At 61.9% G+C, this 26,392-nt stretch overlaps 1 protein-coding gene across 1 annotated transcript; it reads left to right on the top strand.

Moving 5' to 3' along the window:
• On the top strand, positions 1-26,392 carry TACR1 (tachykinin receptor 1). The gene is made up of 5 exons (XM_054175300.1): positions 1-401; positions 15,625-15,819; positions 22,776-22,926; positions 24,064-24,260; positions 26,060-26,392. The coding sequence occupies exons 1-5, from the start codon at positions 1-3 to the stop codon at positions 26,349-26,351; spliced, it is 1,236 nt and encodes a 411-aa protein (XP_054031275.1). The 3' UTR covers positions 26,352-26,392.

Below are 26,392 nucleotides of genomic sequence, written 5' to 3' on the forward strand. Positions count from 1 at the left end.
ATGGATAACTCCGTGCCGCTGGAAGCGGAGCTGGAGCAGCGCTGGCTGCTCAACGCCTCCCTCAACGAGTCCCTCAGCAACCAGTTCGTGCAGCCCCCGTGGCAGGTGGCCCTCTGGGCCGTCGCCTATGCCCTCATCGTGGTGGTGTCGGTGGTGGGCAACGTGGTGGTGATGTGGATCATCCTGGCTCACAAGAGGATGCGAACCGTCACCAACTACTTCCTGGTGAACCTGGCGTTCGCCGAAGCCTCCATGGCTGCCTTCAACACGGTGGTGAACTTCACCTATGCCATCCACAACGAGTGGTATTATGGGCTGCTCTACTGCAAGTTCCACAACTTCTTCCCCATCGCCGCCGTCTTCGCCAGCATCTACTCCATGACTGCCATCGCCCTGGACAGGTGAGTCCCCGAGCGCTTCCACCCCGGGCTGCGGCCAGACCCCCGACCCCTCCCCTCTACCCTGGGCTGCGACTAAACCCCCGATCCCTTCCCCTCCACCCCGGGCTGCGGCCAGACCCCCGATCCCTTCCCCTCCACCCCGGGCTGCGGCCAGACCCCCGATCCCTTCCCCTCCACCCCGGGCTGCGGCCAGACCCCCGACCCCTTCCCCTCTACCCAGGGCTGCGGCTAAACCCCCGACCCCTTCCCCTCCACCCAGGGCTGCGACTAAACCCCCGACCCCTTCCCCTCTACCCGGGGCTGCGACTAAACCCCCGATCCCTTCCCCTCCACCCCGGGCTGCGGCCAGACCCCCGATCCCTTCCCCTCTACCCAGGGCTGCGACTAAACCCCCGACCCCTTCCCCTCCACCCAGGGCTGCGACTAAACCCCCGACCCCTTCCCCTCTACCCAGGGCTGCGACTAAACCCCCGACCCCTTCCCCTCCACCCCGGGCTGCGGCCAACCCCCCGATCCCTTCCCCTCCACCCAGAGCTGCGACTACACCCCCGACCCCCTCCCTTCCACTCAAGGGCTGCCTCCACCCAGGTGCTGTGCTCGGGTCTGGGCTGTGCTCGGGTCTGGGCTGTGCTCGGGTCTGGGCTGTGCTCGGGAGAGGACACTGCAATGAAAATGAAGCTTTCTTTGGGTCAAAAAGGGCTAGAAATGACCAATTTCCCTCCCCCTGCTTCGGGGTGGCTTTGGGAATCCTTTGTCAGCTCTGGGAAAGGCTCTAGAAAAAGCTTGGTGAGCCTTGGGGGTGTTGGTGGCTTGGCTTGGGTGTGCTTCTGGGGCACCATCTGTGTTGGTGGCATCCTGGGTGTGCTTCTGGAGCACCATCTGTGTTGATGACATCCTGGGTGTGCTTCTGGAGCACCATCTGTGTTCAGGGCATGTCTTGGATATGCTTCTGGAGCACCATCTGTGTTCAGGGCATGTCTTGGTGTGCTTCTGGGGCACCATCTGTGTTGGTGACATCCTGGGTGTGCTTCTGGAGCACCATCTGTGTTCAGGGCATGTCTTGGATATGCTTCTGGAGCACCATCTGTGTTGGTGGCATCCTGGGTGTGCTTCTGGAGCACCATCTGTGTTCAAAACGTGTCTTGGTGTGCTTCTGGAGCACCATCTGTGTTCAGAACATGTCTTGGTGTGCTTCTGGAGCATGTCTGTCCTCTCCCTCCCACCTCCTCTGCAGAGCCATCCATTTCTCTCCCAACCCCCTCACCAGGATGGATGTTTAGCACAAACCCACGTCCCCTCCTGCCATCAAAGCCATGCCCACGCCCAGTGTGCCCTCACTGTGCTGCAGGAGCTCTTTCATTTGCTTGCTCCAGGTTGGGAAGCATCTAAGGGGCAGCCTGGGGAGCAGCTTGGGCTTGGAAAGGCTTCGGGGACTCGGCAGGGGTCACCTCGTGTGCTGGTGTCTGCCTGCAAGCAATTCCCCTCCCCTCCCCCACCGTGATTTGATTAGTGAGGGTCAAGGGGGAGAGGTAACAACAGCAGGGATGTCTCAGGCTGGGCTGCTGCCAGCAGAGCTGAGTTGGTTTCATTCCTCTGCCTGGTTGCTGCTGGCACAGCCAGACCCCACTGGTGCTTTGCCACCACCCAAAGCTCACCCAGGGCTTGGTGAGGTCTGATGGCACTGGGGGCAGCTGCCAGGCTTGGGGGACCCAAAGGAACCCCAGGGGGAGCACCTCCAGCATGCAGCTGCCCTCTCTCCTCTCCCCCTCCAAGAAATCTTCCTTGGAGCCCACCCCAGGCTCTGGAGAGGCTCTGGAGAGGCTCAGCCCCCAGGCTCTGGAGAGGCTCAGCCCCCAGGCTCTGGAGAGGCTCAGCCCCCAGGCTCTGGAGAGGCTCAGCCCCCAGGCTCTGGAGAGGCTCTCCCCAGGCTCTGAAGCCCACCCCAGGCTCTGGAGAGGCTCTCCCCAGGCTCTGAAGCCCACCCCAGGCTCTGGAGCAGCTTTGCTGTCCCTGCTCCGTGCAGAGCCTCTCAAGAGCAAGAGATTTTTCCTGCCCACATAATTCCTGGAGGCAGCTGGGCTCTGCAAGGCCTCTTTATGGTCCTTCCCAGGGAGTCAAAGACATTTTGGCTGTGGACAGAGGGATGGGGGGGTCGGGGGGAAGGTTTGCCTCGCCGTGTGCCAGCACATTCTGAGCTGCTGTCTGAGCTGGCACCCAGACCTCCCTGTGAGGGATGATCCTGATGCCACAGCTCCCAGCCTGGCAGCCTGGGGAGCACAGCCCAGGAAGAGGGGAATGCCTGGGGCAGAGTGGCTGGAAAGCTGTCTGGAAGAGAAAGAACCTGGGGGTGCTGGGTGCCAGCAGCTGGAGAGGAGCCAGGGGGTGCCCAGGTGGCCAAGAAGGGCAGCAGCAGCCTGGCCTGGAGTGGGCAGCAGGAGCAGGGCAGGGATGGTGCCCCTGGGCTGGGCACTGGGGAGGCCACAGCTTGAGGGTTGGGCTCCTCACTGCCAGAAGGACTTTGAGGGCTGGAGCAGGGCCAGAGAAGGGCAAGGAAGGTGGGAAAGGGTCTGGAGAAGAGGGCTGGGGAGGAGCAGCTGAGGGAGCTGGGGGTGTTGAGCCTGGAGCAGAGGAAGCCACATCAGGCCCAGCCCAGCTCTCACACTGGAGCTGGCAGCAGAATTGAAGCAAGAACAGGACAAAAGAGGACTGCCCCCAGCCCCTGCCCTGTGCTGCTGCTGGCTGCTCTCTGAAGGTTTGGGGGACCAGCTGGCAAAGCCTCTTTTGGGTCAGGATCTCATACAGACCTCTTCCTTTTTCCCACTGGTTGACTTCCAGCCCTTGTCTCACTCCCTGGACTAACCAGAAAAGCCAGGGGGAAGCTGGAGGAGCAGCTCTAAAACCCCCAGGGAGCAGGAGGAAGTCTGGGAGCCTGGGGCTGGAATCTGGGGGACAGGAGTTGGGGTTTCCAGCTTCCTCCTTGCATCTGCAAACCCTCCCCAGAGGTTTGGCTTTCTTCTGGCTGGGCTGCCCACCCCTCTGCCTGCCAGCTTGGCTCAGCCCCCACCCCCTGAGGTGGAAGCAGAAGGGGCTGCAGCCTGGGTGTGCAAAGCTCTCCTTGCACAGAGCATCACAGGAGGTTAGGGGTTGGAAGGGACCCCCAGAGATCATCGACTCCAACCCCCCCACACACACCAGAGCAGGACCACAGTGCAGCTACCAACTGCACTTCTTGACCTCAACTTGCCAGCCAGGTAGAAAATGGGGAAGGTGAAGGCAACAAATCCCTTCCCCTGCCCCTCCTGGCCAGCAGCCCTGTGCTGGTTAACCACCCCCCAGGCACACAGCCCCCACTCCAGCCCCCAGGCAGTAGGACCTGGCTTCTTGTCCTGCTGCTGAGACCTGCCAGGGGCAACTTAAGTAGCTGAAATGCAGGAACTTGCTCCAGGAACCCAAAAGGGGAAGAATTTGTCCTGGCAGGAAGGATGGGAACAAGCAGAGCAAGTACCTGACTGGAGAGCAGCAGAGCCAGGTAGGCTCAGCCAGATTCCAGCTCAGCCAGAGGGCTGGAGGGACACAGCCAGGAGGGAGCTGAAATCAAAGCTGGCTGCTGATGCTCAGCAGAAAAAAAATCACCCCAAAGCAACCACCAAGCCCAACAGAACCCAAGGAAAGCTGAAGGAAAGGTACCTGCTGGAGCCCCAGTGGAGGAAGCCAGCAGGGCTGAGCAGCTGGAAACAGAAGCTGAAGGCTCAGAGGAGCCTCAGCTTGGAGATTGCTGCCCTCAATCATCTCAGCTTCTGCTTTCAGCACAGCAGCTGCCAGAGCATCCTCCTCACTGCAGGGTGAAAGGCTCAGCACAGAGCAAGTGGGGAGGTGGCTTTGCTTGCACCCCCCTGGCCTGCTTTGGATGGCCTGGCTCTGGGAAAGACACCCACAGGAGAAAGGGAAGAGGGCTCTGTGTGCTGGGGCTTCAACCATCTGCACTTCCAGCAGCACCTGGGTCAGCCTGGGCACAGACCATGCCAGCCTGGGAGGCTTGGCTGAGACCCCTGAAGGCTGTGAGGCTGCTGCTCTCCCCCCTTCCCTCCCTGCCTGCTCTCTCCCCTTCCCTCCCTCCCTGCTCTCCCCCTTCCCTCCCTCCCTGCTCTCCCCCCTTCCCTCCCTCCCTGCTCTCCCCCTTCCCTCCCTCCCTGCTCTCCCCCTTCCCTCCCTCCCTGCTCTCCCCCCTTCCCTCCCTGCCTGCTCTCCCCCTTCCCTCCCTCCCTGCTCTCCCCCCTCCCTCCCTGCCTGCTCTCCCCCCCCTCCCTCCCTGCCTGCTCTCTCCCTGCCTGCCTGCTCTCTCCCCCCTCCCTCCCTGCCTGCTCTCTCCCTGCCTGCCTGCTCTCCCCCTTCCCTCCCTCCCTGCCTGCTCTCTCCCTTCCCTCCCTGCCTGCCTGCTCTCTCCCCTTCCCTGCCTGCCTGCTCTCTCCCCTTCCCTGCCTGCCTGCTCTCCCCCCTCCCTCCCTGCCTGCCTGCTCTCTCCCTTCCCTTCCTGCTCTCTCCCCCCTCCCTGCTTGCTCCCCTTCCGTCCCCTCCCTCCCTGCCTGCCCCCCTCCCCTCCCAGCCTTCCCTCCTGCCCTCCTCCCTCCTCATCCCACTCCCTCCTCTCCTGCCTCAGCAAGTGTGCTGATGATCCTGGGAGGCTTGGCTGAGACCCCTGAAGGCTGTGAGGCCACTCAGAGAGGCTTGGAGAGGCTGAGAGCTGGGCAGAGAGCAACCTGCTGAGGCTCAGCCAGGAGGAGAGCAGAGTCCTGCAGCTGGGCAGGCAGAAGAAGCTGCAGCAGCACAGGCTGGGAGGGGATCTGCTGCAGAGCAGCCCCAAGGAGAAGGAGCTGGCAGTGCTGCTGGGCAGCAAGGGCTGCAGGGCACAGCAATGAGCCCTGGGGGCCAAGAAGGCCAAGGGGGTCCTGGGGGCATTCAGAGGAGTGTGGCCAGCAGGGCCAGGGAGCTTCTCCTCCCCCTCTGCTCTGCCCTGCTGAGGCCACACCTGGAACATTGCATCCAGCTCTGGGCTCCCCAGCTGAGGAGGGACAGGGAGCTGCTGGAGAGAGGCCAAGGGAGGGCTGCAAGGCTGCTGAAGGGACTGCAGCACTGCCTGGGGAGGAGAGGCTGAGAGCCCTGGGGGTGCTGAGTGTGGAGAGGAGAAGGCTGAGAGGGAGCTGCTCAATGGCTCTCAAGAGCTGAGGGCTGGGGGGCAGGAGGGAGGGCACAGGCTCTGCTCAGCTGCACCCTGGGACAGGCCAAGGGGCAAGGGATGGAAAGTGCAGCACAGGAGGTTGCAGCTCAGCAGGAGGAGGAACTTCTGCCCTGGGAGGCTGCCAGAGGCCTGGAGCAGGCTGCCCAGAGAGGTTGTGGAGTCTCCTTGTGTGGAGCCTTTGCAGCCCTGTCTGGATGTGTTCCTGTGTGCCCTGGGCTGGGTTTTCTGCTCCTGCTCTGGCAGGGGGCTGGGGCTGGGAGCTCTTTGGAGGTCCCTTCCACCCCCTGACCTCCTGTGTGATCCTCTGTGTGTGACAACCACTCTGAGCCATATAAAAAAGAGTTAATCCTATAGCCAGGGCTCTGCTGAACAACAATGGCAGGAAATGCAGGAGTCAAGGCTGGCAGCTGGTAAGGTCTGCTCAGGAAAAGCCATGGTGCTGCTGCTCAGCATCCTGCAGAAGCTTTGGCACCACAGCCTTCACCCTGACCTTCATCTGGGGGCACTTGGGTGCCAAAAGAACTTCAGATTTCCCTTTCCTGCTCCCAGCCCTCCCTGGGGATTCCTTCACTGGAAAGAGAGAGAAAATCCTGGGGGATCTGCAGGAAGAGCAAGAGGTGGGCAGTGGCCATGGGGAGGGTTGAAAACCCAGCCCTAAGCTGCAAGGGGATGGAGCATCCTTGGATAAGCTGTGGACTTCTCCCTCCTCGGGACCTGGATTGCTGCCTGAGCATCACCACTCACCTGCTGCAGCAGCCTTCAGCTGGAGGAGTGAGGGAGGAGCAGGGATGCAGGCAAACAGCAAGAGAGCAATGAGGAAACCAGCACAGGTGAACAAAGCCCAAGGAGCAGGGTGAGCACAGAGCCCTGGGAACAGAGCACAACCCCCACCTGGCTCCAGTCTCCTCTCAGGGAGCTGCAGAGAGCCTGAAGGTCTCCCCTCAACCTCCTTCTCCCCAGCTCCCTCAGCTGCTCCTCCCCAGCCCTGCTCTCCAGACCCTTCCCCACCTTCCTTGCCCTTCTCTGGCCCTGCTCCAGCCCTCAAAGTCCTTCTGGCAGTCAGGAGCCCAACCCTGAGCCCAGCCCTCAAGCTGTGGCCTCCCCAGTGCCCAGCCCAGGGGCACACTCCCTGCCCTGCTCCTGCTGCCCACTCCAGGCCAGGCTGCTGGTGACCTTCTTGGCCACCTGGGCATTGCTGGCTCCTCTCCAGCTGCTGGCACCCAGCACCCCCAGGGCCTTTTCCCCACCAGGCACTTTCCAGCCTGGAGCCTTCCTGGGGTTGCTGTGCCCCAAGGGCAGGACCCAGCCCTTGGCCCTGCTGAACCTCATCCATTGGCCTTGGCACATCCACCCAGCCTGGCACAGCTGCCTCTGCAGAGCCTCCACCCCTCCAGCAGCTCAGCTCTGCCACCCAGCCTGGTGCCAGCTGCAGAGTGGCTGAGGGAGCCTCCATCTCCTCCTCCAGATCATAGCTGAAGGCATTGAAGAGCCCTGGCCCCAGCCCCAAGCCCTGGGGAGCACCACCGGTGCCCAGCTCCCTGCTGCCCTCTTTCTATTCCCATTTCATTTCCAAATGATTGCTCCAACAGACTTGAGTAGAATAGACCAGGTTGGGAGAGACCTTCAAGATCATCACATCCAACCTATCATCCAACACCAGCTAATCAACTAACCCATGGCACCAAGCACCCTATCAAGTGTCCTCCTGAACACCTCCAGTGATGCTGACTGCACCACCTCCCTGGGCAGCCCATTCCAATGGGCAATCACTCTCTGGGTAGAACTTCTTGCTAACCTCCATCCTAAACCTCCCCTGGCACAGCTTGAGACTGTGTCCTCTTGTTCTGCTGCTGGGTGCCTGGGAGAAGAGACCAACCCCCACCTGGCTACAACCTCCCTTCAGGGAGTTGGAGAGAGCAAGAAGGTCTCCCCTGAGCCTCCTCTTCTGCAGGCTAAGCAACCCCAGCTCCCTCAGCCTCTCCTCACAGGGCTGTGCCCCAGACCCCTCCCCAGCTTTGTTGCCCTTCTCTGGACACCTTCCAGCAGCTCAACATCTTTCCTAACCTGAGGAGCCCAGAACTGGACACAGGGCTCCAGCTGTGGCCTAACCAGTGCTGAGCACAGGGCACAATGACCTCCCTGCTCCTGCTGGCCACACTGCTCCTGATGCAGGCCAGGATGCCTTTGGCCCTCTTGGCCACCTGGGCACACTGCTGGCTCATGTTCAGCCTGCCATCAACCAGCACCCCCAGGTCCCTCTCTGTTTGGCAGCTCTCAGCCACTCTGTCCCCAGCCTGTGGCACTGCCTGGGGTTGCTGTGGCCAAAGTGCAGCCCCTGGCACTTGGATGTGATCAATCTCCTGCCCTTGGATTCTGAAGTGCCTCAAGATCCATCCATTCCCCACCCCCCCCAAAAAGAAAAGAAGCAGAGGAAACATCCAGTTTGGTTTCCTGAGCTCCTCAACGTGCTCAGCTGCAGCCAAGCCCCACTCCCTGTCTCCCCAGGCCCCTCTTTATGTGCAGCAGAAGCAGAACAACCCCAAACCCACCCAGCAATTATTTACTGCTTGCAAGCTTGAAGTGCCAGGCTGGCCCAAACCTCCCCCCCCCTTCCCCCCCAGGAACAGAGCTGCCAGCCTCAGCCCCCCCTGGGCTGTCCCTCAGAGGTGATTGCTGCAGAAAGCAACCCTCTGGAGAGGACAAATTGCAGCAGTGCACAGACAGATTAATTAGTCATTTACACCCTAATAGAGCACCAGAGAGGTGGAGTTAGCTTCATCCTGACTTAATGGAGCTCTGGGGCTTGCAGAGCAGGAGTTGCTCTGCTGGGCTGTGATTTGGAAGATGGATGAGGAAGAAGGAAGTGAGAGGGAACCTCCTGGAGGAGCAAGCAGGGCAAGGGCAGGGTCCTGCCCCTGGGGAGCAACAGCCTCCTGCAGCAGCACAGGGGAGGGGAACCTGCTGGGGAGCAGCTCCAGGAGAAGGAGCTGGGAGGGCTGGGGGACAGCAAGGTGCCCAGGAGCCAGCAGTGTGCCCTGGGGGCCAAGAAGGATTCAGTGGTGTCCTGGGGGGCATGGAGAAGAGTGTGGGCAGCAGGGTGAGGGAGGTTCTGCTGCTCCTCTGCTCTGTCCTGGTGAGGACACATCTGGAGCCCTGTTTCCAGTTCTGGGCTCCCCAGTTGCAGAGGGACAGGGAAGTGCTGGAGAGAGTCCAGGGCTGGCTGGGAAGCTGCTGAGGGGCCTGGAGCAGCTCTGGGAGCAGCAAAGGCTGAGAGCCCTGGGGCTGAGAGCCTGCAGAAGAGCAGCCCCAGAGGGCAGCTGAGCAATGCTCAGCAAGAGCTGAAGGAGCTGTGGGGGGCAGGAGGCTGGGGCCAGACTCTGCTCAGTGGTGCCCAGGGACAGCACAAGGGGCACAAAGTGGCAGCCAGGAGGTTCTGTTTGCCCCTGAGGAGAAAGTTGTTTGGTGTGAGGGTGCTGGAGGCCTGGAGCAGGCTGCCCAGAGAGGTTGTGGAGTGTCCTGGTGTGGAGAGCTTCCAACGCCCCCCTGGGCACTGTGCTGCTGGGCAAGCTGCTGGGGGTGCCCTGGTGGGGCAGGGGGCTTGGACTGGGTGAGCTCCAGAGCTCCCTTCCCACCTACACCATGCTGGGACTGGGGGCTTCTGTGAAAGGAGCCTGGAGTTTAGGGCCCCCAGCCCCAGCCAGCAATCAATGGAAGCAGCTCTGAGCATCCCCAGGCCGCCAGGGACCACTGCCCACAGCCAACCCCCTAAGGAAGCTGCTGGGTACCCAGCATGGAGCTGGCTCGAAGCATCGATTGGGGCTGCAGAAGGGGAGGGGTGGGGAGGGGAGGTGGGGATGGAGAAGCTCCCTCCCGAGGGCTGCTTCATGCCCCCTGCTCCCAGCAGAGCAGAACTGCAACGGATCTCCCCCTCTTCCCCTCTCCCCTTCTCTCCCTCTCCCCCTCCCGCGCCCCAGGTCCTCTCCAGGTAGGGCTTCAGCCTGTCAAAGAACCCAGTGGGGATGCGGTCTCCTCCCTCCCCTTTCAGGGCTGACGTCCCCATGGCAATGAAGGCAGAGCTCCGGGGAATCGGTGACGGTTTGGCGGCTGCCGGAGCCTCGGCGTCCGGGAGAGCTCCGGCGCGGAGCGCGGTGCCCCGCAAGCCGCCGGGCTGCTGCCACCAACCCCTCCGCAGCACCCTGAGGGCCTCCGGTGACACATTTGGGCTATTCGACGGCTTCCCTAATCGCCTTCCTTAATTTAGCCTTCATCCTGCAGTGGTCCGGAGGGTGGGGGGTGGGAGGGGGGAGCGGGGAACCACCCCTGCAGCTCTGCTTTTTCGTCGGAGGGTTTTGCTTCTCCTCCTCCACTCTCCAGCTGCAAACCAGCGCCGGGAGGCGAATCCTCGGGGGGCAGCTCTCTGGGGCTCCTTGGTCCGAGAAAGGGCATTGAGAGGCTGGAGCAGGGCCAGAGAAGGGCAAGAAAGATGGGGAAGAGGGCTGGGGAGGAGGAGGCTGAGGGGAGACCTTCTGGGGTCTCTCCAGCTCCCTGAGAGGTGGAACCTGGCTCCAGCCTCCTCTCAGGGAGCTGGAGAGAGCCCAGAAGGTCTCTTCTGCCCAGTGTCAGCTGGCCAAGGGGCACAAAGTGGCAGCCAGGACGTTCTATTTGCCCCTGGGGAGGAAGTTGTTTGTTGTGAGGGTGCTGGAGGCCTGGAGCAGGCTGCCCAGAGAGGTTGTGGAGTCTCCTGGTGTGGAGAGCTCCCAGCCCCCACTGGGCATTGTGCCCCTGGGCAAGCTGCTGGGGGTGCCCCTGGTGGGGCAGGGAGGGCTTGGACTGGATGAGCTTGGACTGGATGAGCTCCAGAGCTCCTTTCCCACCCACCCCAGGCTGGGATTTGGGGATTCTGTGCCAGTCAGTTGCAAACTGCCCCAGGGGGAGGACTCTGCACCAAACCTCTCCTTCGGCTCAGGAGGGGAAGTGGCTGTGCAGCAAAGCACTGAGTACAGCCTCCTCACCCTGCTGGGTACTCACCCCACATCTTCATATCCTCACTGCTTGGGGAAGCAGCAGAAGGGAACCCAGGGGTGAAAGAGGCTTTCAGATATTCCTGACTCCTGCTGCTGCATCCCCCTCCCTCTCCCCTCCCTCTCCCCTCCCTCTCCCCTCCCTCTCCCCTCCCTCTCCCCTCCCTCTCCCCTCCCTCTCCCCTCCCTCTCCCCTCCCTCTCCCCTCCCTCTCCCCTCCCTCTCCCCTCCCTCTCCCCTCCCTCTCCCCTCCCTCTCCCCTCCCTCTCCCCTCCCTCTCCCCTCCCTCTCCCCTCCCTCGCCCCTCCCTCTCCCCTCCCTCTCCCCTCCCTCTCCCCTCCCTCTCCCCTCCCTCTCCCCTCCCTCTCCCCTCCTCCTTGCATAAGGCTCCTTGTCCAGGGCAGACTCCAGATCTCCAGATGCAATTAAGAGCTGGCCACTGCTGCCTCCAAGGCAAGATCTAATCATCCATCTGCTTGGAGCTTCCCTGCCACAAGGTTGGACTCCCAGTGCTCCTTGCATCGTCATGGTAACCCCCCCCAAACACCAGCAGAGAGTTCAGCAGCAGCCAAGCCCTGGCTGACGTCACCCAGCGGGGCTCCAGAGCCCAGCTCCTGCGACAGCCTGGGGTGAAAGCATTCCAGGTGCCTGGAAAGGCAGCAGGAACTGGGAGCTGGCTCTGTCCTGCAAGGAGCTGGGCAGCCCTGAGCGTGGCTTGCATGCAGGTGCAGTGGGGTGCAGCAGGGAGAGTGTGGGCAGCAGGGCCAGGGAGGCTCTGCTCCAGCTCTGCTCTGCCCTGCCGAGGACACAGCTGCAGCCCTGCAGCCACTTCTGGGTCAAGAGGGACAGGGAAGTGCTGGGGAGAGTCCAGGGCAGGCTGGGAAGCTGCGAGGGGCCTGGAGCAGCTCTGGCAGCAGCAAAGGCTGAGAGCCCTGGGGCTGAGAGCCTGCAGAAGAGCAGCCCCAGAGGGCAGCTGAGCAATGCTCAGCAAGAGCTGAAGGAGCTGTGGGGGGCAGGAGGCTGGGGCCAGGCTCTGCTGAGTGGTGCCCAGGGACAGGGCAAGGGGCACAAAGTGGCAGCCAGGAGGTTGTGTTTGCCCCTGGGGAGAAAGTTGTTTGTTGTGAGGGTGCTGGAGGCCTGGAGCAGGCTGCCCAGAGAGGTTGTGGAGTGTCCTGGTGTGGAGAGCTCCCAACCCCCCCTGGGCACTGTGCTGCTGGGCAAGCTTCTGGGGGTGCCCTGGTGGGGCAGGGGTCTTGGACTGGCTGAGCTCCAGAGCTCCCTCCCCACCCACCCCAGGCTGGCATTTGAGGCTTTCTTGCCTCTTGACATCCCCTCCCCAAGGTAACCCTCTCTGGCCCCTGGGATGAAGCTCACCCAAAGCTCATCCAGCTCAGCAAGTCCCTAAGGAGAGGCTCAACCAACACCAAGAGCTTGAAAGATGAGGAAGGGGAAGGAGATGAGGCCTCATGTGGCCTCAGGAATCTAATCAGTGTCCAGCTAGGGGGAAATGAGACATGGGGATGCAGAAAGCAGGAGACCTTGATGCATCACCCAATTCCTCATCTCTTCCTGACCAGCTTCATCTGCAGGCAGCTTTGGGAGGGATAATGATCAGGGGCTTGAGGTGGATTTACAGCTGCAGGGAGCTGATAAGGTTTGGTCTCCTGAGGCAGGGCTGCCAGAGGTACCTCCTGCACAGTCACAGCTCCCTCTCTGCATCTCTACCTCTGCAAGTGGCCACCCAGAAATGCCACCCAGGGAGGGTTTGGCACCTAGGGAAAACTGAAAGGGAAAAACCTCTCGGTGCTGTGAAGGCCTCAGCAGGGCAGGGGGGCAGGAGAGCCTTCCCCTCCCTGCTGCCCACACTCTTCTTCATGCGCCCCAGGACACCACTGAGGCCTCCAGCACCCTCACACCAAACAACTTTCTCCTCCTCTTCACATGGGACCTCCTGGGTGCCACTTTGTGCCCCTTGGCCTGGCCCTGGGCACCACTCAGCAGAGTCTGGCCCCAGCCTCTTGCCCCCCACAGCTCCTTCAGCTCTTGCTGAGCATTGCTCAGCTGCCCTCTGGGGCTGCTCTTCTGCAGGCTCTCAGCCCCAGGGCTCTCAGCCTTTGCTGCTGCCAGAGCTGCTCCAGGCCCCTCAGCAGCTTCCCAGCCAGCCCTGGACTCTCCCCAGCACTTCCCTGTCCCTCTGGAGCTGGGAGCCCAGAGCTGGAAACAGGGCTGCAGATTTGGGCAGAGCAGAGGAGCAGCAGAACCTCCCTTGCCCTGCTGCCCTCACTCCTCTCCATGCCCCCCAGGACACCACTGGATCCTTCTTGGCCCCCAGGGCACACTGCTGGCTCCTGGGCACCTTGCTGTCCCCCAGCCCTCCCAGCTCCTTCTCCTGGAGCTGCTCCCCAGCAGGTTCCCCCTCAGCTGTGCTGCTGCAGGAGGTTGTTGCTCCCCAGGGGCAGGACCCTGCCCTTGCCCTGCTTGCCCTCCATGAGGTTCCTCTGCCCCAGCTCTCAGCCTGCCCAGGGCTCCCTGGCTGCCAGCACAGCCTGGGGGGTGTCAGCCACTCCTCCCAGCTTGGTCCCATCAGCAAACTCTCTGAGGGTCCTCTCTGTCCCTTATCCAGGGCACTGCTGAGAAGCAGCTGAGGGAGCTTGGGGTTGTTCAGTCTGGAGAGAAGGAGGCTGAGGGGAGAGCCCATTGCTCTCTGCAGCTCCCTGAAAGGAGGCTGGAGCCAGCTGGGGGCTGGGCTCTTCTCCCCAGTCTCAGGTGATAGAAGGAGGGGAGATGGCCTCAGGCTGCACCAGGGGAGGGTTGGGTTGGCACTGGGGAAAAGATTCTTTGCTGCAAGAGTGGTCAGGGATTGTCCCAGGCTGCCCAGGGGGGTGATGGAGTCCCCATCCCTGGAGGTGTTCCAGAGCCCTGTGGCCATGGCTCTTGGGGCCATGGTGGGGTTGGGTTGATGTTGGCCTGGGTGAGCTCAGAGAACTTCTCCAGCCCAAACCATTCTGTGATCCACACCTGGAGCACAATACAGCAAGAACCCTCTGGAGCAGATCCCCATTAGAGAGGGGTTTGGGGCAAGGGTTTTGTCCTTCCCCAACCCAGACAATTCTCTGAAAGGAGAAGGGCTGAAGGGAGAAGCAGAGGAGGCTGCAGGCCCCTCAGGGGTGCAGTCCCCATCCCTGGAGGTGCTCAAGAAAGGCTTGGATGTGGCCCTTGGAGCCATGGTTGAGCTGTCAGGAGGTGTTAGGGGCTAGGTATCAGGTTGGACTTGCTGATCCCTGAGGTCTTTTCCAACCTGGTTGCTCCTGTGATTCATGCACAGCACTGAAGCTGTTTCTCCTCTCCCTGAGCCCTGATGTGGAGCTGGGAGGGAAATCAGAGCAGAGATTTGTGACTTGAGGCCTTCCAGCACCTGCCTGCAGCCCAGGAGGAGATTTGCAGGGGGGATAAATTCAAGCCCAGCTCTCCTGGGTTTGCTTCTCCTGTAACACTTGGCCCTGGGATCCATCATGGAGAGAGGATTTCGTGGGGGGTGCAAAACTCCTGGGTGCTGCCCAGGCTGCTGCTGCCAGAGCTTTGGACAGATTGGTTCCTTGAGGCCACAGCTCAGGGCTGGCTGTGGGGCAGAAGCTGTTTGTCAGCTGAGAAGTCAGAAAGTGTCTCCAAGAGGATTCAGGGCTTGAGGGTGAGATGGTGCTCCTAGGAGGACAGGCTGAGGGAGTTGGGGTTGTGCAGGCTGGAGAAGAGAAGGCTCCCAGGAGACCTCCTTGTGGCCTTCCAGGATCTGCAGGGGGCTCCAGGAAAGCTGGGGAGGGACTTTTGAGGGTGTCAGGGAGGGATAGGACTGGGGGGGATGGAGCAAAGCTAGAAGTGGGGAGATTGAGATTGGCTGTGAGGAAGAAGTTGTTCCCCAGGAGGGTGGTGAGAGCCTGGCACAGGTTGCCCAGGGAGGTGGTGGGAGCCTCCTGCCTGGAGGTGTTTGCAGCCAGGCTGGAGGTGGCTGTGAGCAACCTGCTGTGGTGTGAGGTGTCCCTGGCCATGGCAGGGGGTTGGAGCTGGCTGAGCCTTGAGCTCCCTTCCAACACTGACAGTTCTGTGATTCTATGATTCTAATCAGAGCACTGCCTGGGGCTGCTGCTGTGCAGGGCAGGGGGAGGGCAGGAGGTGTCAAAAGCAAGGAGATCTCCATGCAAGGAGATCAAACCCAGATCCATAGAGGTCTGTTGGAGAAGGTCTGGAGGAGGACACAGAGATGATCAGAGGCTGCAGACCCTCCCCTGTGGGGACTTGTGCAAGGAAGACCTAAAACCCCAGAGATCTGTTGGGGAAGGTTCAGAGAAGGCCACAAGGATGATCAGAGGGTTGGAGCAACTCCCCTGTAGGGCCAGGCTGGGAGTTGGGGCTGTTCAGCCTGGAGGCTCCAGGGAGACCTCAGAGCTGCCTTCCAGTACCTGCAGGGGATCCAGGAGAGCTGGGAAGGGACTTTGGACAAGGGCTGGGAGTGCCAGGCTGAGGGACAATGGCTTTGAGCTGGGAGAAGGGAGACTGAGACTGGAGATGAGGAAGAAATTGTTGAGAGTGAGGCTGGGGAGAGCCTGGCACAGGCTGCCCAGGGAGGCTGTGGCTGCCTCCTGCCTGGAGGTGTTCAGGGCCAGGCTGGATGAGGCCCTGAGCAGCCTGTGCTGGTGGGAGGTGTCCCTGCCCAGGGCAGGGGGTTGGAGCTGGATCTGGATGGGAGCTTTGGGATGGAAAGGGTTGAGGATGGCTCTGGGTGCTGCCATCGGCAGCTCCCTGCCACCCTGAAGCTCAGCCGGTTCCAACCCCCCTGCCATGGGCAGGGACACCTCCCAGCAGCCCACCTGGTCTTGAAGGTCCCTCCCAAGCCACCCCACTGAGCCCCAGCAGCTCCAGCAGCTGCTTCCCAGCCTTGATGTCTGCTTTCTCTCCTCTCCCCCCCGTGCAGGTACATGGCCATCATCCACCCGCTGCAGCCTCGCCTCTCGGCCACCGCCACCAAGGTGGTCATTGGAGTCATCTGGCTCCTGGCTTTCCTGCTGGCATCTCCCCAGGGATACTACTCGGTGATGGAGGAGCTGCCAGGCCGCCTGGTGTGCCTGGTGGAGTGGCCAGAGCACAGCACCAACCTGTATGGCAAGACGTGAGTGGAAGGCTGGCAGCAGCCAGGGGGGGAGCAGGGGGGTTGGGGGTGGGGGTGGGCCAGGAGCAGCCTGCAGGCAAACACCACCACAGGAGGTCTGAGAAGAGGAAGAGAGGAAGGATGGCAAAATGCCTTGGGCCAGGGAATCCCTCCCCCAAGCAGCTGTGTGGTGGAGAACCCTCCAGCCGTGCCCCAGAGCAGCACAGGGAGGTTGATGAAGTTGAGTTCGTGCTTGCCCCAAGACACCAAGGACCCTGAGCTCCTTGGGTCCTCATCCTTGATGCAAACCAATCCACCTGGGGCACAGCAACCCCAGGAAGGCTCCAGGCTGGAAAGTGCCTGGTGGGGAAAAGGCCCTGGGGGTGCTGGGTGCCAGCAGCTGGAGAGGAGCCAGGGGGTGCCCAGGTGGCCAAGAAGGGCAGCAGCAACCTGGCCTGGAGTGGGCAGCAGGAGCAGGGCAGGGATGGTGCCCCTGGGCTGGGCACTGGGGAGGCCACAGCTTGAGGGCTGGGCTCAGGGTTGGGCTCCTGGCTGCCAGGAGGACTTTGAGGGCTGGAGCAGGGCCAGAGAAGGGCAAGGAAGGTGGGGAAGGGTCTGGAGAAGAGGGCTGGGGAGGAGCAGCTGAGGGAGCTGGGGAGAGGGAGGCTGAGGGGAGACCTTCTGGCTCTCTGCAGCTCCCTGAGAGGAGGCTGGAGCCAGGGGGGGTTGGGCTCTTGTGCCAAGGAACAGGGGACAGGACCAGAGGAAATGGATTCAGGCTGCTCCAGGACAGGTTCAGGTGGGCAAGGAGGAACAATTTCTTCCCAGCAAGGGTTCTCAGGCACTGGCCCAGGCTGCCCAGGGGGGTGGTGGAGTCCCCATGCCTGGAGGGGTTTCAGAGCCCTGGAGATGAGGTGCTGAGGGAAGTGGTTCAGGGGCAGTGGCTCAGCAGCAGTGGTGGATTGAGAGCTCTGGGTGACCTCAGAGGCCTCTTCCAACGCCCCCAGTTCCACAGGGCTATGAGTTTATCACTCCAGGATTTCCCCTGGGCAGAGACAAACCAAAGCCAACCAGGCTTGGGATCTCCCCATTCCAAATGCTCCACAGCTCACTCAGCTGATTAAACCCCAAACTCAGGCTCTGTGCCATCAGCTCAGGCTGGGAGGCAGTCACTGGGCTGGGAGGGAGGACTCAGCAGGGCTCCTGTTTTCCCTTCTCATTCAGGTGCTGACTAATGACACCTGGCATTTCCAAAGGGCCTGGGCACCCCTGCTGGCCCTGCCAGCTCAGCTCTCCTCGGGGCCTTCATCTTTGAAGCCCTGCAGTGAGGTAAATGTCAGGGGTGGGAAGTGAGGAAACCAAAGGAGAGGAGGAAACAAAAGGCTTTGGAGACCTCCAGCCCCTGAGGAGCCAATCGATGGGGGCTGGGAAATGGAGCTGCAGCCAGAGCAGGGCACACAGGAGGTGGTCAAAGCCAAGCTCAGCATGGGGAAGGTCTTGCTGGGAGGCAGAGGAGAGGACTCTGTCCCTCAGCAGGGGGTGGTGGGGTGCAGAGAGCTGGGGGGCAGCCACAGGGAGGTGCAACAAGGTCCTGCAGCTGGGGCAGGGCAGTGCCAAGCACAAATCCAGGCTGGCACTGGAGGAGAGGATGGGGAGCAGCCCTGCAGAGAAGGACTTGGGGCAGAGGCTGGGCAGGAGCCAGCACTGGGCACTGGCAGCACAGGAGGCCAAGGGCAGCCTGGGCTGCATCCAAAGCAGTGTGGCCAGAGATGGGGAGAGAGGATCCTGCCCCTCTGCTCTGCTCTGTGAGACCTCACCTGCAGGGCTGGGGCCAGATAGGGGACCCCCAGCACAGGAAGGACCTGGAGCTGCTGGAGAGGGTCCAGAGGAGGCCACAAAGATGAGCAGAGGGCTGGAGAACCTCCACTGGGCTGCATCCAAAGCAGTGTGGCCAGAGATGGGGAGAGAGGATCCTGCCCCTCTGCTCTGCTCTGTGAGACCTCACCTGCAGGGCTGTGCCCAGACAGGGGACCCCCAACACAACAGAGACCTGGAGCTGCTGGAGAGGGTCCAGAGGAGGCCACAAAGATGATCTAAGAGCTGGAGAAGCTCCCCTGTGGGGCCAGGCTGGGAGAGTTGGGGCTGTTCAGCCTGGAGAAGAGAAGGCTCCAGGGGGACCTCAGAGCAGCCTCCCAGTACCTGAAGGGAGCTCCAGGAGAGCTGGGGAGAGACTTTGGACATAGGCTGGGAGTGCCAGGGTGAGGGGGGAAGGGTTTCAGACTGGATTGAGGTTTGACATTAGGGAATAAATCTTCCCCCTGAGGGTGGTGATGCTCTGGAACAGGCTGCCCAGAGAAGCTGTGCAGGCTCCAAGCCTGGAGGTGCTCAGGGCCAGGCTGGATGAGGCCTTGAGCAAGCTGGGCTGGTGGGAGGTGTCCCTGCCCAGGGCAGGGGGTTGGAATTGGGTGATCTGAGGAGAAAGCTCTTCCCAGAGAGAGCTGTTGGCCATGGGAATGTGCTGCCCAGGGAGGTGGTGGAGTCCCCATCCCTGGAGGTGTTCAAGAGGGGACTGGATGTGGCCCTTGGAGCCCTGGTTTGGCTGTCAGGAGGTGTTGGGGGACAGCTTGGGCTCGATGAGCTCTGAGGTCTCTTCCAACCTTATTGATTCTATGACCTCCCAACCCATTCCATGGCTGCATCTCTACAGCTCTGAAACCCCTCCAGGGATGGGGACTCCACCACTGCCCTGGGCAGCCTGAGCCAGGCCTGGACAACCCTCAAGGGCAAGAAATTGTTCCTCCTGGCCAACCTGAGCCTGCCCTGGGGCAGCCTGAGGCCATTTCCCCTTGTCCTGCCCCTAGGGAGAAGAACCCAACCCCCACCTGGCTCCAAGCTCCTGCCAGGGAGCTGGGAAGAGCCAGAAGGTCTCCCCCTCAGCAGTCCTCTCTCCTCCCCCTGCACTGCAAACAGGACAGCAGTTTCCAGCAGGACACTGTGAGCAGGGTGGCTGCTGCCAGCACCTGCCTTAAATAACAGCCCCAAGGCCACAGGAGCAGAAGAGGAGGGGGAAGTGACAGTGCCCCAACCACCTGTCCCTGCAGAGTTATTTTGGGGCAGGAAAATCCCACCCTGGGCTCTGCAAGTGGCTTCCTGTGGGCTGGAGAGACCCTGCTGAGCTGGGAGCTATTTTCAGCCCCCTCACCAAATGCTTTGGGGTTTGGATGGTTCCAAGCTCGGAGCCAGGTGGGGGTTGGGCTCCTGTGCCAAGGACCAAGGGGGAATGGCCTCAGGGAGAGGTTTAGGTTAGTCCTCAGAAGAAACTTCTGCCCTGAAAGGGTTCTCAAAGCCTGGCCCAGGCTGCCCAGGGAGGTGGTGGAGCCCCCAGGCCTGGAGGGGTTTTCAAAGCCTCAGAGCTGTGGTGCTGGGGGCCATGGTTCAGCCCCAGCCTTGGCAGAGCCAGAGAAGGATTGGATGACCCTGAAGGTCTGTTCCACCCAAACCCATTTGATGATCCTAACATGGGAAGGCTTCCAATTGCCTGATGTGAAGCTAATTACAGGAGCAGGGAAGGGGGAAAGCAGGGGCAGTGTGGCACAGGAGTGAGTTGAGAGCCCCAGGAAGCCTCTCCCAGCTGGCATCTCCACCCTGGGAGATCTCCCAGCCTTGGCACAGCCAGAGGAGGGTTGGGGTGGATGACCTTGAAAGGCTTTTCCAACCCAACCCATTCCATGAGTCTGTGACAGCAAAGAAAGGGCCAAGCCCTCGTGGCTCCTTCCCAGCCAGCTGAGCAGCAGCAGAGAGCTCAGAGCTCAGCCCCAGGCAGAGCCCTGGGGGTGTGACACAGCCTGTGCTGCTTGGGCTCAGTGGTGATGCTCCAAGGTGAGGAGATGTGCCCATGGAGAAGGCTTCTCAGCCCCCAGGCTCCCAACCCTTGGAGACTCCTTGGACTCCTTGGAGACCCCTGCCCTGCCCAGGCAGCTCTGCAAGCAAGGGGCACAGGATGCCTCAGGTTGCAGAGGACTCTGGAAGGTCACCTTGTCCAAGATGGTCCTTCTGGATGGCCTGAAGCTGGGCCAGGGGAGGATTAGGTTGGAGGGGAGGGAAAATTTCTTCCCTGCAAGAGTGGTCAGGGATTGTCCCAGGCTGCCCAGGGAGGTGGTGGAGTCCCCATGCCTGGAGGGGTTCCAGCAAGCTGTGGCCATGGCACCTGGGGCCGTGGTTTGGTGGCCAGGGTGGTGCTGGGTTGAGCTCAGAGAGGTTTTCCCAAACCATTCTATGGCTCCATGACCTTGTGCATGGTCCTCAAAGGGCCATCAGTGTTTGGGCCTCCAAGATCCTCCCTGTGCCTCCAAGGTCCATTTTGCTTGTGGCCCTCCAGGGTCCATCCTGTGCCTGGTCCTCCAAGGTCCATTTTGCTTGTGGCACTCCAGGGTCCATCCTGTGCCTGATCCTCCAAGGTCCATTTTGCTTGTGGCCCTCCAGGGTCCACCCTGTGCCTGGTCCTCCAAGGTCCATTTTGCTTGTGGCCCTCCAGGGTCCATCCTGTGCCTGATCCTCCAAGGTCCATTTTGCTTGTGGCCCTCCAGGGTCCATCCTGTGCCTGGTCCTCCAAGGTCCATTTTGCTTGTGGCACTCCAGGGTCCATCCTGTGCCTGGTCCTCCAAGGTCCACCCTGCTTCTCTTCCCTAGTGCCCCATCCCCTCTGGGGCATTTCTGCTCCTCCTCTCCCAGCTGCCTGCAGCAGCTTGCAGACCCCCCCATGGGAAGCCACCACCAAACCTGCCTGGTGGAGCCAGAGAGGCTCCTCTCTAATTGGCCAAATAGAAAGCAGCTCACCAAAAGCTCTGCCCAAATGTGATTAGTGCTGGGCCAAGAGGAGCCCAAATGAGATTGCAGGTGGAAAACCAGGAGGAGCTGGCCTGGGAGCACAGGGCTGGGGCCAGCACAGCTCCCTGGGGACCTGATTCATTCATTACCACTTTGGAGACATTTGGTCAAGCAAAGCTCCCAGGAGGACAAGTGAGCTGCAGGGCCTGGAGTGCCTGCAGCAGATGCAGCACCTTGCCTGGAGCTGGGCACAGCTCCCAGAGGCACCCAGGCAAAGCCCCAGCAGGGGCTGGAAGGGCATTCCCTGTGGAGCACAGCTCTGCTGGGAAGCAGGGCAGGCTGCTGGGGCTGGCTGGGGGCAGGGAGCTGCTGGCTGATGGCCTGGAGCAGGAGGGGGTTGCTGGGTGTCCTGTCCCCAGCCTGGCAGAGAGGATCTGGAGCCCTCAGCACAGACAGGGACCTGCTGGAGCAGGAGGCCACAGCAATGCTGGCAGGGCTGGAAGGGCTCTGCTGGGAGGCCAGGCTGAGAGAGTTGGGGTTGTGCAGCCTGGAGAGGAGAAGGCTCCAGGGAGACCTCCTGGTGGCCTTGCAGTGCTCCAAGGGCTGTCAGAAAGCTGGGGACAGAGTTTTGAGCAGGGCCTGTGGGGGACAGGCCAAGGGGGGATGGCTTGAACTCAAAGAGGGAGATTGAGAGTGGAGAGAAGGGAGAAATGTTTGACCCTGAGGGTGGGGAGAGCCTGGCCCAGGCTGCCCAGAGAGGTGAGAGCTGCCCCAGCCCTGGCACCAGTGCAGGTCAGGCTTGATGGGACTCTGGGAGCAACCTGCTGTGGGTGGGGATGGCCCTGCTGGCTGCAGGGGCTTGGACTGGAGGAGCTTTGAAAGGTTCCTTCCAACCCAAACCAGTCTGGGCTTCCATGGTTCTGTGAGCTGGCAGCCATGTGGATGCCAGAGGCTGGCAGCAGAGGCTTGGGAAAGCCTGGGGTGAAGGCAGGGCCACCCTGGCTGCCCCCCAGCTGTGACTTCATTACCAGGAGTGTTGGAGCACCTCAGAGTGCTCCATTCATTCCCTTCAGCTGTCAGGGAGCTGACAGCCTGCACCTGGAGGCTCAGGCATCCCACAGCTGCCAGCTGGAGCTGCTTCACTTCAGCCAAACCACAGAGTGGTGGAGGTGGGAAGGGACCTGTGGAGATCACCCAGTGCAAGCCCCCTGCCAGAGCAGGGGCAGCCAGGGCAGGTCACACACAACACATCCAGGTGGGGCCTGAAAGTCTCCAGAGAGGGAGGCACCACAGCCTCCCTGGGCAGCCTGCCCCAGGGCTCTGGGACCCTCATGGCAAACAAGTGTCCTGCCCTGATCAGATGCAACCTCCTGGGTGCCAGTTTGTGCCCCTTGGCCTGTCCCTGGGCACCACTGAGCAGAGTCTGCCCCCACCCTCCTTTAGCTCTTGCTCTCATCAAATGTGTTCCAGTCCCTTCATCATCCTCATAGCCTAGGGCTGAGAGCTTGCAGAAGAAGGGAGCTGAGCAATGTTCAGTGAGAGCTAAAGGGTAGGGGGCAAGAGGCTGGGGCCAGACTCTGCTCAGTGGTGCCCAGGCACAGGCCAAGGGGCAGAAAGTGGCAGCCAGGAGGTTCTGTTTGCCCCTGAGGAGAAAGTTGTTTGGTGTGAGGGTGCTGGAGGCCTGGAGCAGGCTGCCCAGAGAGGTTGTGGAGTCTCCTGGTGTGGAGAGCTTCCAACCCCCCCTGGGTACTGTGCTGCTGGGCAAGCTGCTAGGGGTGCCCCTGGTGGGGCAGGGGGGTTGGCCTGGGTGAGCTCCAGAGCTCCCTTCCTACCCACCCCAGGCTGGCATTTGAGGCTTTCTTGCCTCTTGACATCCCCTCCCCAAGGTAACCCTCTCTGGCCCCTGGGATGAAGCTCACCCAAAGCTCATCCAGCTCAGCAAGTCCCCAAGGATGAGCTCCAGAGCTCCCTTCCCTCCTCTACCATCCCATGACTGCCATCCCAAGCTGTGCAGCCAAGGTGTTTGCAGGCCCCAGGCCAAGTTCTCCTTGTCCCAGGGCAGCTCTTTGCCTCCGAGCTCAGCTCGCAGGACACAGCCCTGGGCGGCTGGAGGCCACGCTCAGCCTCCACCATTTGTTTTTCCTCTCTAGGTATCACTTCTGCATGACCATCCTGATCTACTTCCTGCCACTGCTGGTGATTGGCTGTGCCTACACCGTGGTGGGCATCACCCTGTGGGCAAGTGAGATCCCTGGGGACTCCTCTGACCGCTACCACGAGCAGGTCTCGGCGAAGCGGAAGGTGAGGAGCTCCCAGCGTGGCAGGAGCCAGAGCTCACCTCCAACCCCACCCAGCCACGGCCAAAATGCCTTCCCTGGGGGTGCAAAGGGAGCCAGGACTTGTTGCATGGCTGCCAGTGGAGCAGTTGCCCTCCAGAGCGGTATCCTTCATCAGCCTCTCTGCCCAGCGCTCAGTCCGCCCAGGTCAGGCTGTGAGGCCACTCAGAGAGGCTTGGAGAGGCTGAGAGCTGGGCAGAGAGCAACCTGCTGAGGCTCAGCCAGGAGGAGAGCAGAGTCCTGCAGCTGGGCAGGCAGAAGCTGCAGCAGCACAGCTGGGAGGGGATCTGCTGCAGAGCAGCCCCAAGGAGAAGGAGCTGGCAGTGCTGCTGGGCAGCAAGGGCTGCAGGGCACAGCAATGAGCCCTGGGGGCCAAGAAGGCCAAGGGGGTCCTGGGGGCATTCAGAGGAGTGTGGCCAGCAGGGCCAGGGAGCTTCTCCTCCCCCTCTGCTCTGCCCTGCTGAGGCCACACCTGGAATATTGCATCCAGCTCTGGGCTCCCCAGCTGAGGAGGGACAGGGAGCTGCTGCAGAGAGGCCAAGGGAGGGCTGCAAGGCTGCTGAAGGGACTGCAGCACTGCCTGGGGAGGAGAGGCTGAGAGCCCTGGGGGTGCTGAGTGTGGAGAGGAGAAGGCTGAGAGGGATCTGCTCAATGGCTCTCAAGAGCTGAGGGCTGGGGGGCAGGAGGGAGGGGACAGGCTCTGCTCAGCTGCACCCTGGGACAGGCCAAGGGGCAAGGGATGGAAAGTGCAGCACAGGAGGTTGCAGCTCAGCAGGAGGAGGAACTTCTGCCCTGGGAGGCTGCCAGAGGCCTGGAGCAGGCTGTCCAGAGAGGTTGTGGAGTCTCCTTGTGTGGAGCCTTTGCAGCCCTGTCTGGATGTGTTCCTGTGTGCCCTGGGCTGGGTTCTCTGCTCCTGCTCTGGCAGGGGGCTGGGAGCTCTTTGGAGGTCCCTTCCACCCCCTGACCTCCTGTGTGATCCTCTGTGTGGCTTAACCAACATGCTGCCCAGATGTGGTGGGAAGGTCTGGAAGGCAAAAAGCTTTCCCCTCCTGGAGGTGCCTGGTGGATGCCTTTGCTTCCCTGCCCTCTCCTCTCCTCCCAGGTGGTGAAGATGATGATCATCGTGGTGTGCACCTTTGCCCTGTGCTGGCTGCCCTACCACATCTACTTCACCCTGCAGTACTTCAGCCCTGAGTGGTACCTGCAGAAGTTCATCCAGCAGGTCTACCTGGCTGTCATGTGGCTGGCCATGAGCTCCACCATGTACAACCCCATCATCTACTGCTGCCTCAACGACAGGTGGGCTTGGGGGGTCACTGCTGGGCTGGTTTGGAGGGACTCTGGGGGAGTGACTGTGGAGATGTGGGGCTCAGGGATGTGGCTCCATGCTGGCCTGGCAGTGCTGGGTTAAGGGTTGGACTTGATAGTCTTGAAGGTCTCTTCCAACCTAAATGATTCCATGTTAGGGAGGGAAGGAGGAGGAGATGAAGAGGGTGTGGTGGAGGAGAGCAGGGATGGAGACTTTTCCCAGGATGGTTCTGTTCCATCCTCTGCCAGGGGCTGTTCCAGTAGATGCAGGCACTCAGGTGAGACAACAGCACCTAAGGAAGTCTCTCCTGTGGTATTCTGGCCAAGAAGGGCCTCAAGGGTGTCCTGGGGGGCATGGAGAAGAGTGTGGGCAGCAGGGCAAGGGAAGTTCTCCTACCCTCTCTGCTCTGCCCTGATAAGGCCACATCTGGGGTCTTGGGTCCAGCTCTGGGCTCCCCAGCTCCAGAGGGACAGGGAAGTGCTGGGGAGAGTCCAGGGCAGGCTGGGAAGCTGCTGAGGGGCCTGGAGCAGCTCTGGGAGCAGCAAAGGCTGAGAGCCCTGGGGCTGAGAGCCTGCAGAAGAGCAGCCCCAGAGGGCAGCTGAGCAATGCTCAGCAAGAGCTGAAGGAGCTGTGGGGGGCAGGAGGCTGGGGCCAGACTCTGCTGAGTGGTGCCCAGGGCCAGGCCAAGGGGCACAAAGTGGCAGCCAGGAGGTTCTGTTTGCCCCTGAAGAGAAAGTCACTGCTGCCCTCCTCCTCCCTGCCCAGCTCCCCTCTCACTGCTGCCCTCCTCCCTGCCCAGCTCCCCTCTCACTGCTGCCCTCCTCCTCCCTGCCCAGCTCCCCTCTCACTGCTGCCCTCCTGCTCCCTGCCCAGCTCCCCTCTCACTGCTGCCCTCCTCCTCCCTGCCCAGCTCCCCTCTCACTGCTGCCCTCCTCCCTGCCCAGCTCCCCTCTCACTGCTGCCCTCCTCCTCCCTGCCCAGCTCCCCTCTCACCGCTGCCTTCCTCCCTGCCCAGCTCCCCTCTCACTGCTGCCCTCCTGCTCCCTGCCCAGCTCCCCTCTCACCGCTGCCCTCCTGCTCCTCCCTGCCCAGCTCCCCTCTCACCGCTGCCTTCCTCCCTGCCCAGCTCCCCTCTCACTGCTGCCCTCCTGCTCCCTGCCCAGCTCCCCTCTCACCGCTGCCCTCCTGCTCCTCCCTGCCCAGCTCCCCTCTCACTGCTGCCCTCCTCCTCCCTGCCCAGCTCCCCTCTCACTGCTGCCCTCCTGCTCCCTGCCCAGCTCCCCTCTCACTGCTGCCCTCCTGCTCCCTGCCCAGCTCCCCTCTCACTGCTGCCCTCCTGCTCCCTGCCCAGCTCCCCTCTCACTGCTGCCCTCCTCCTCCCTGCCCAGCTCCCCTCTCACTGCTGCCCTCCTGCTCCCTGCCCAGCTCCCCTCTCACCGCTGCCCTCCTGCTCCCTGCCCAGCTCCCCTCTCACTGCTGCCCTCCTCCCTGCCCAGCTCCCCTCTCACTGCTGCCCTCCTCCTCCCTGCCCAGCTCCCCTCTCACCGCTGCCCTCCTCCTCCCTGCCCAGCTCCCCTCTCACCGCTGCCCTCCTCCTCCCTGCCCAGCTCCCCTCTCACCGCTGCCCTCCTGCTCCCTGCCCAGCTCCCCTCTCACCGCTGCCCTCCTCCTCCCTGCCCAGCTCCCCTCTCACTGCTGCCCTCCTCCCTGCCCAGCTCCCCTCTCACTGCTGCCCTCCTCCTCCCTGCCCAGCTCCCCTCTCACCGCTGCCCTCCTGCTCCCTGCCCAGGTTCCGCGTGGGCTTCAAGCAGGCCTTCCGCTGGTGCCCCTTCGTCGGCGCTGCCGAGTACGAGGGGCTGGAGATGAAGTCAGCCAGGTTCCTGCAGACCCAGAGCAGCATGTACAAGGTCAGCAGGATCGAGACCACGGTGTCCTCGGCGGTGGGAGCGGCGGAGGAGGAGCTGGAGGAGGGCAGCAAGGCCAAACGTCTCTCCCTGGACATGACCTCCAACGGCTCCTCCCGCAGCGACTCCAAGACCGTCTCGGAGAGCTTCAGCTTCTACTCCAACACTCTCACCTAAGAGAGAGGAGGCTCCTGCCTTCCAGCAGCTGCTCACCAGGC

The sequence above is a fragment of the Dryobates pubescens genome, chromosome 31, assembly GCF_014839835.1.
Source record: "Dryobates pubescens isolate bDryPub1 chromosome 31, bDryPub1.pri, whole genome shotgun sequence".
NCBI classification, from domain to species: Eukaryota; Metazoa; Chordata; class Aves; order Piciformes; family Picidae; genus Dryobates; species Dryobates pubescens.

Bases quoted from the DNA above. Each gene is read 5' to 3' on its own strand.
- TACR1 (XM_054175300.1), top strand. From the start codon at position 1: ATGGATAACTCCGTGCCGCTGGAAGCGGAGCTGGAGCAGCGCTGGCTG. The intron at 22,927-24,063 runs GTGAGGAGCTCC...CTCTCCTCCCAG, and splicing joins AGGTCTCGGCGAAGCGGAAG to GTGGTGAAGATGATGATCAT. The intron at 24,261-26,059 runs GTGGGCTTGGGG...CTCCCTGCCCAG, and splicing joins TACTGCTGCCTCAACGACAG to GTTCCGCGTGGGCTTCAAGC.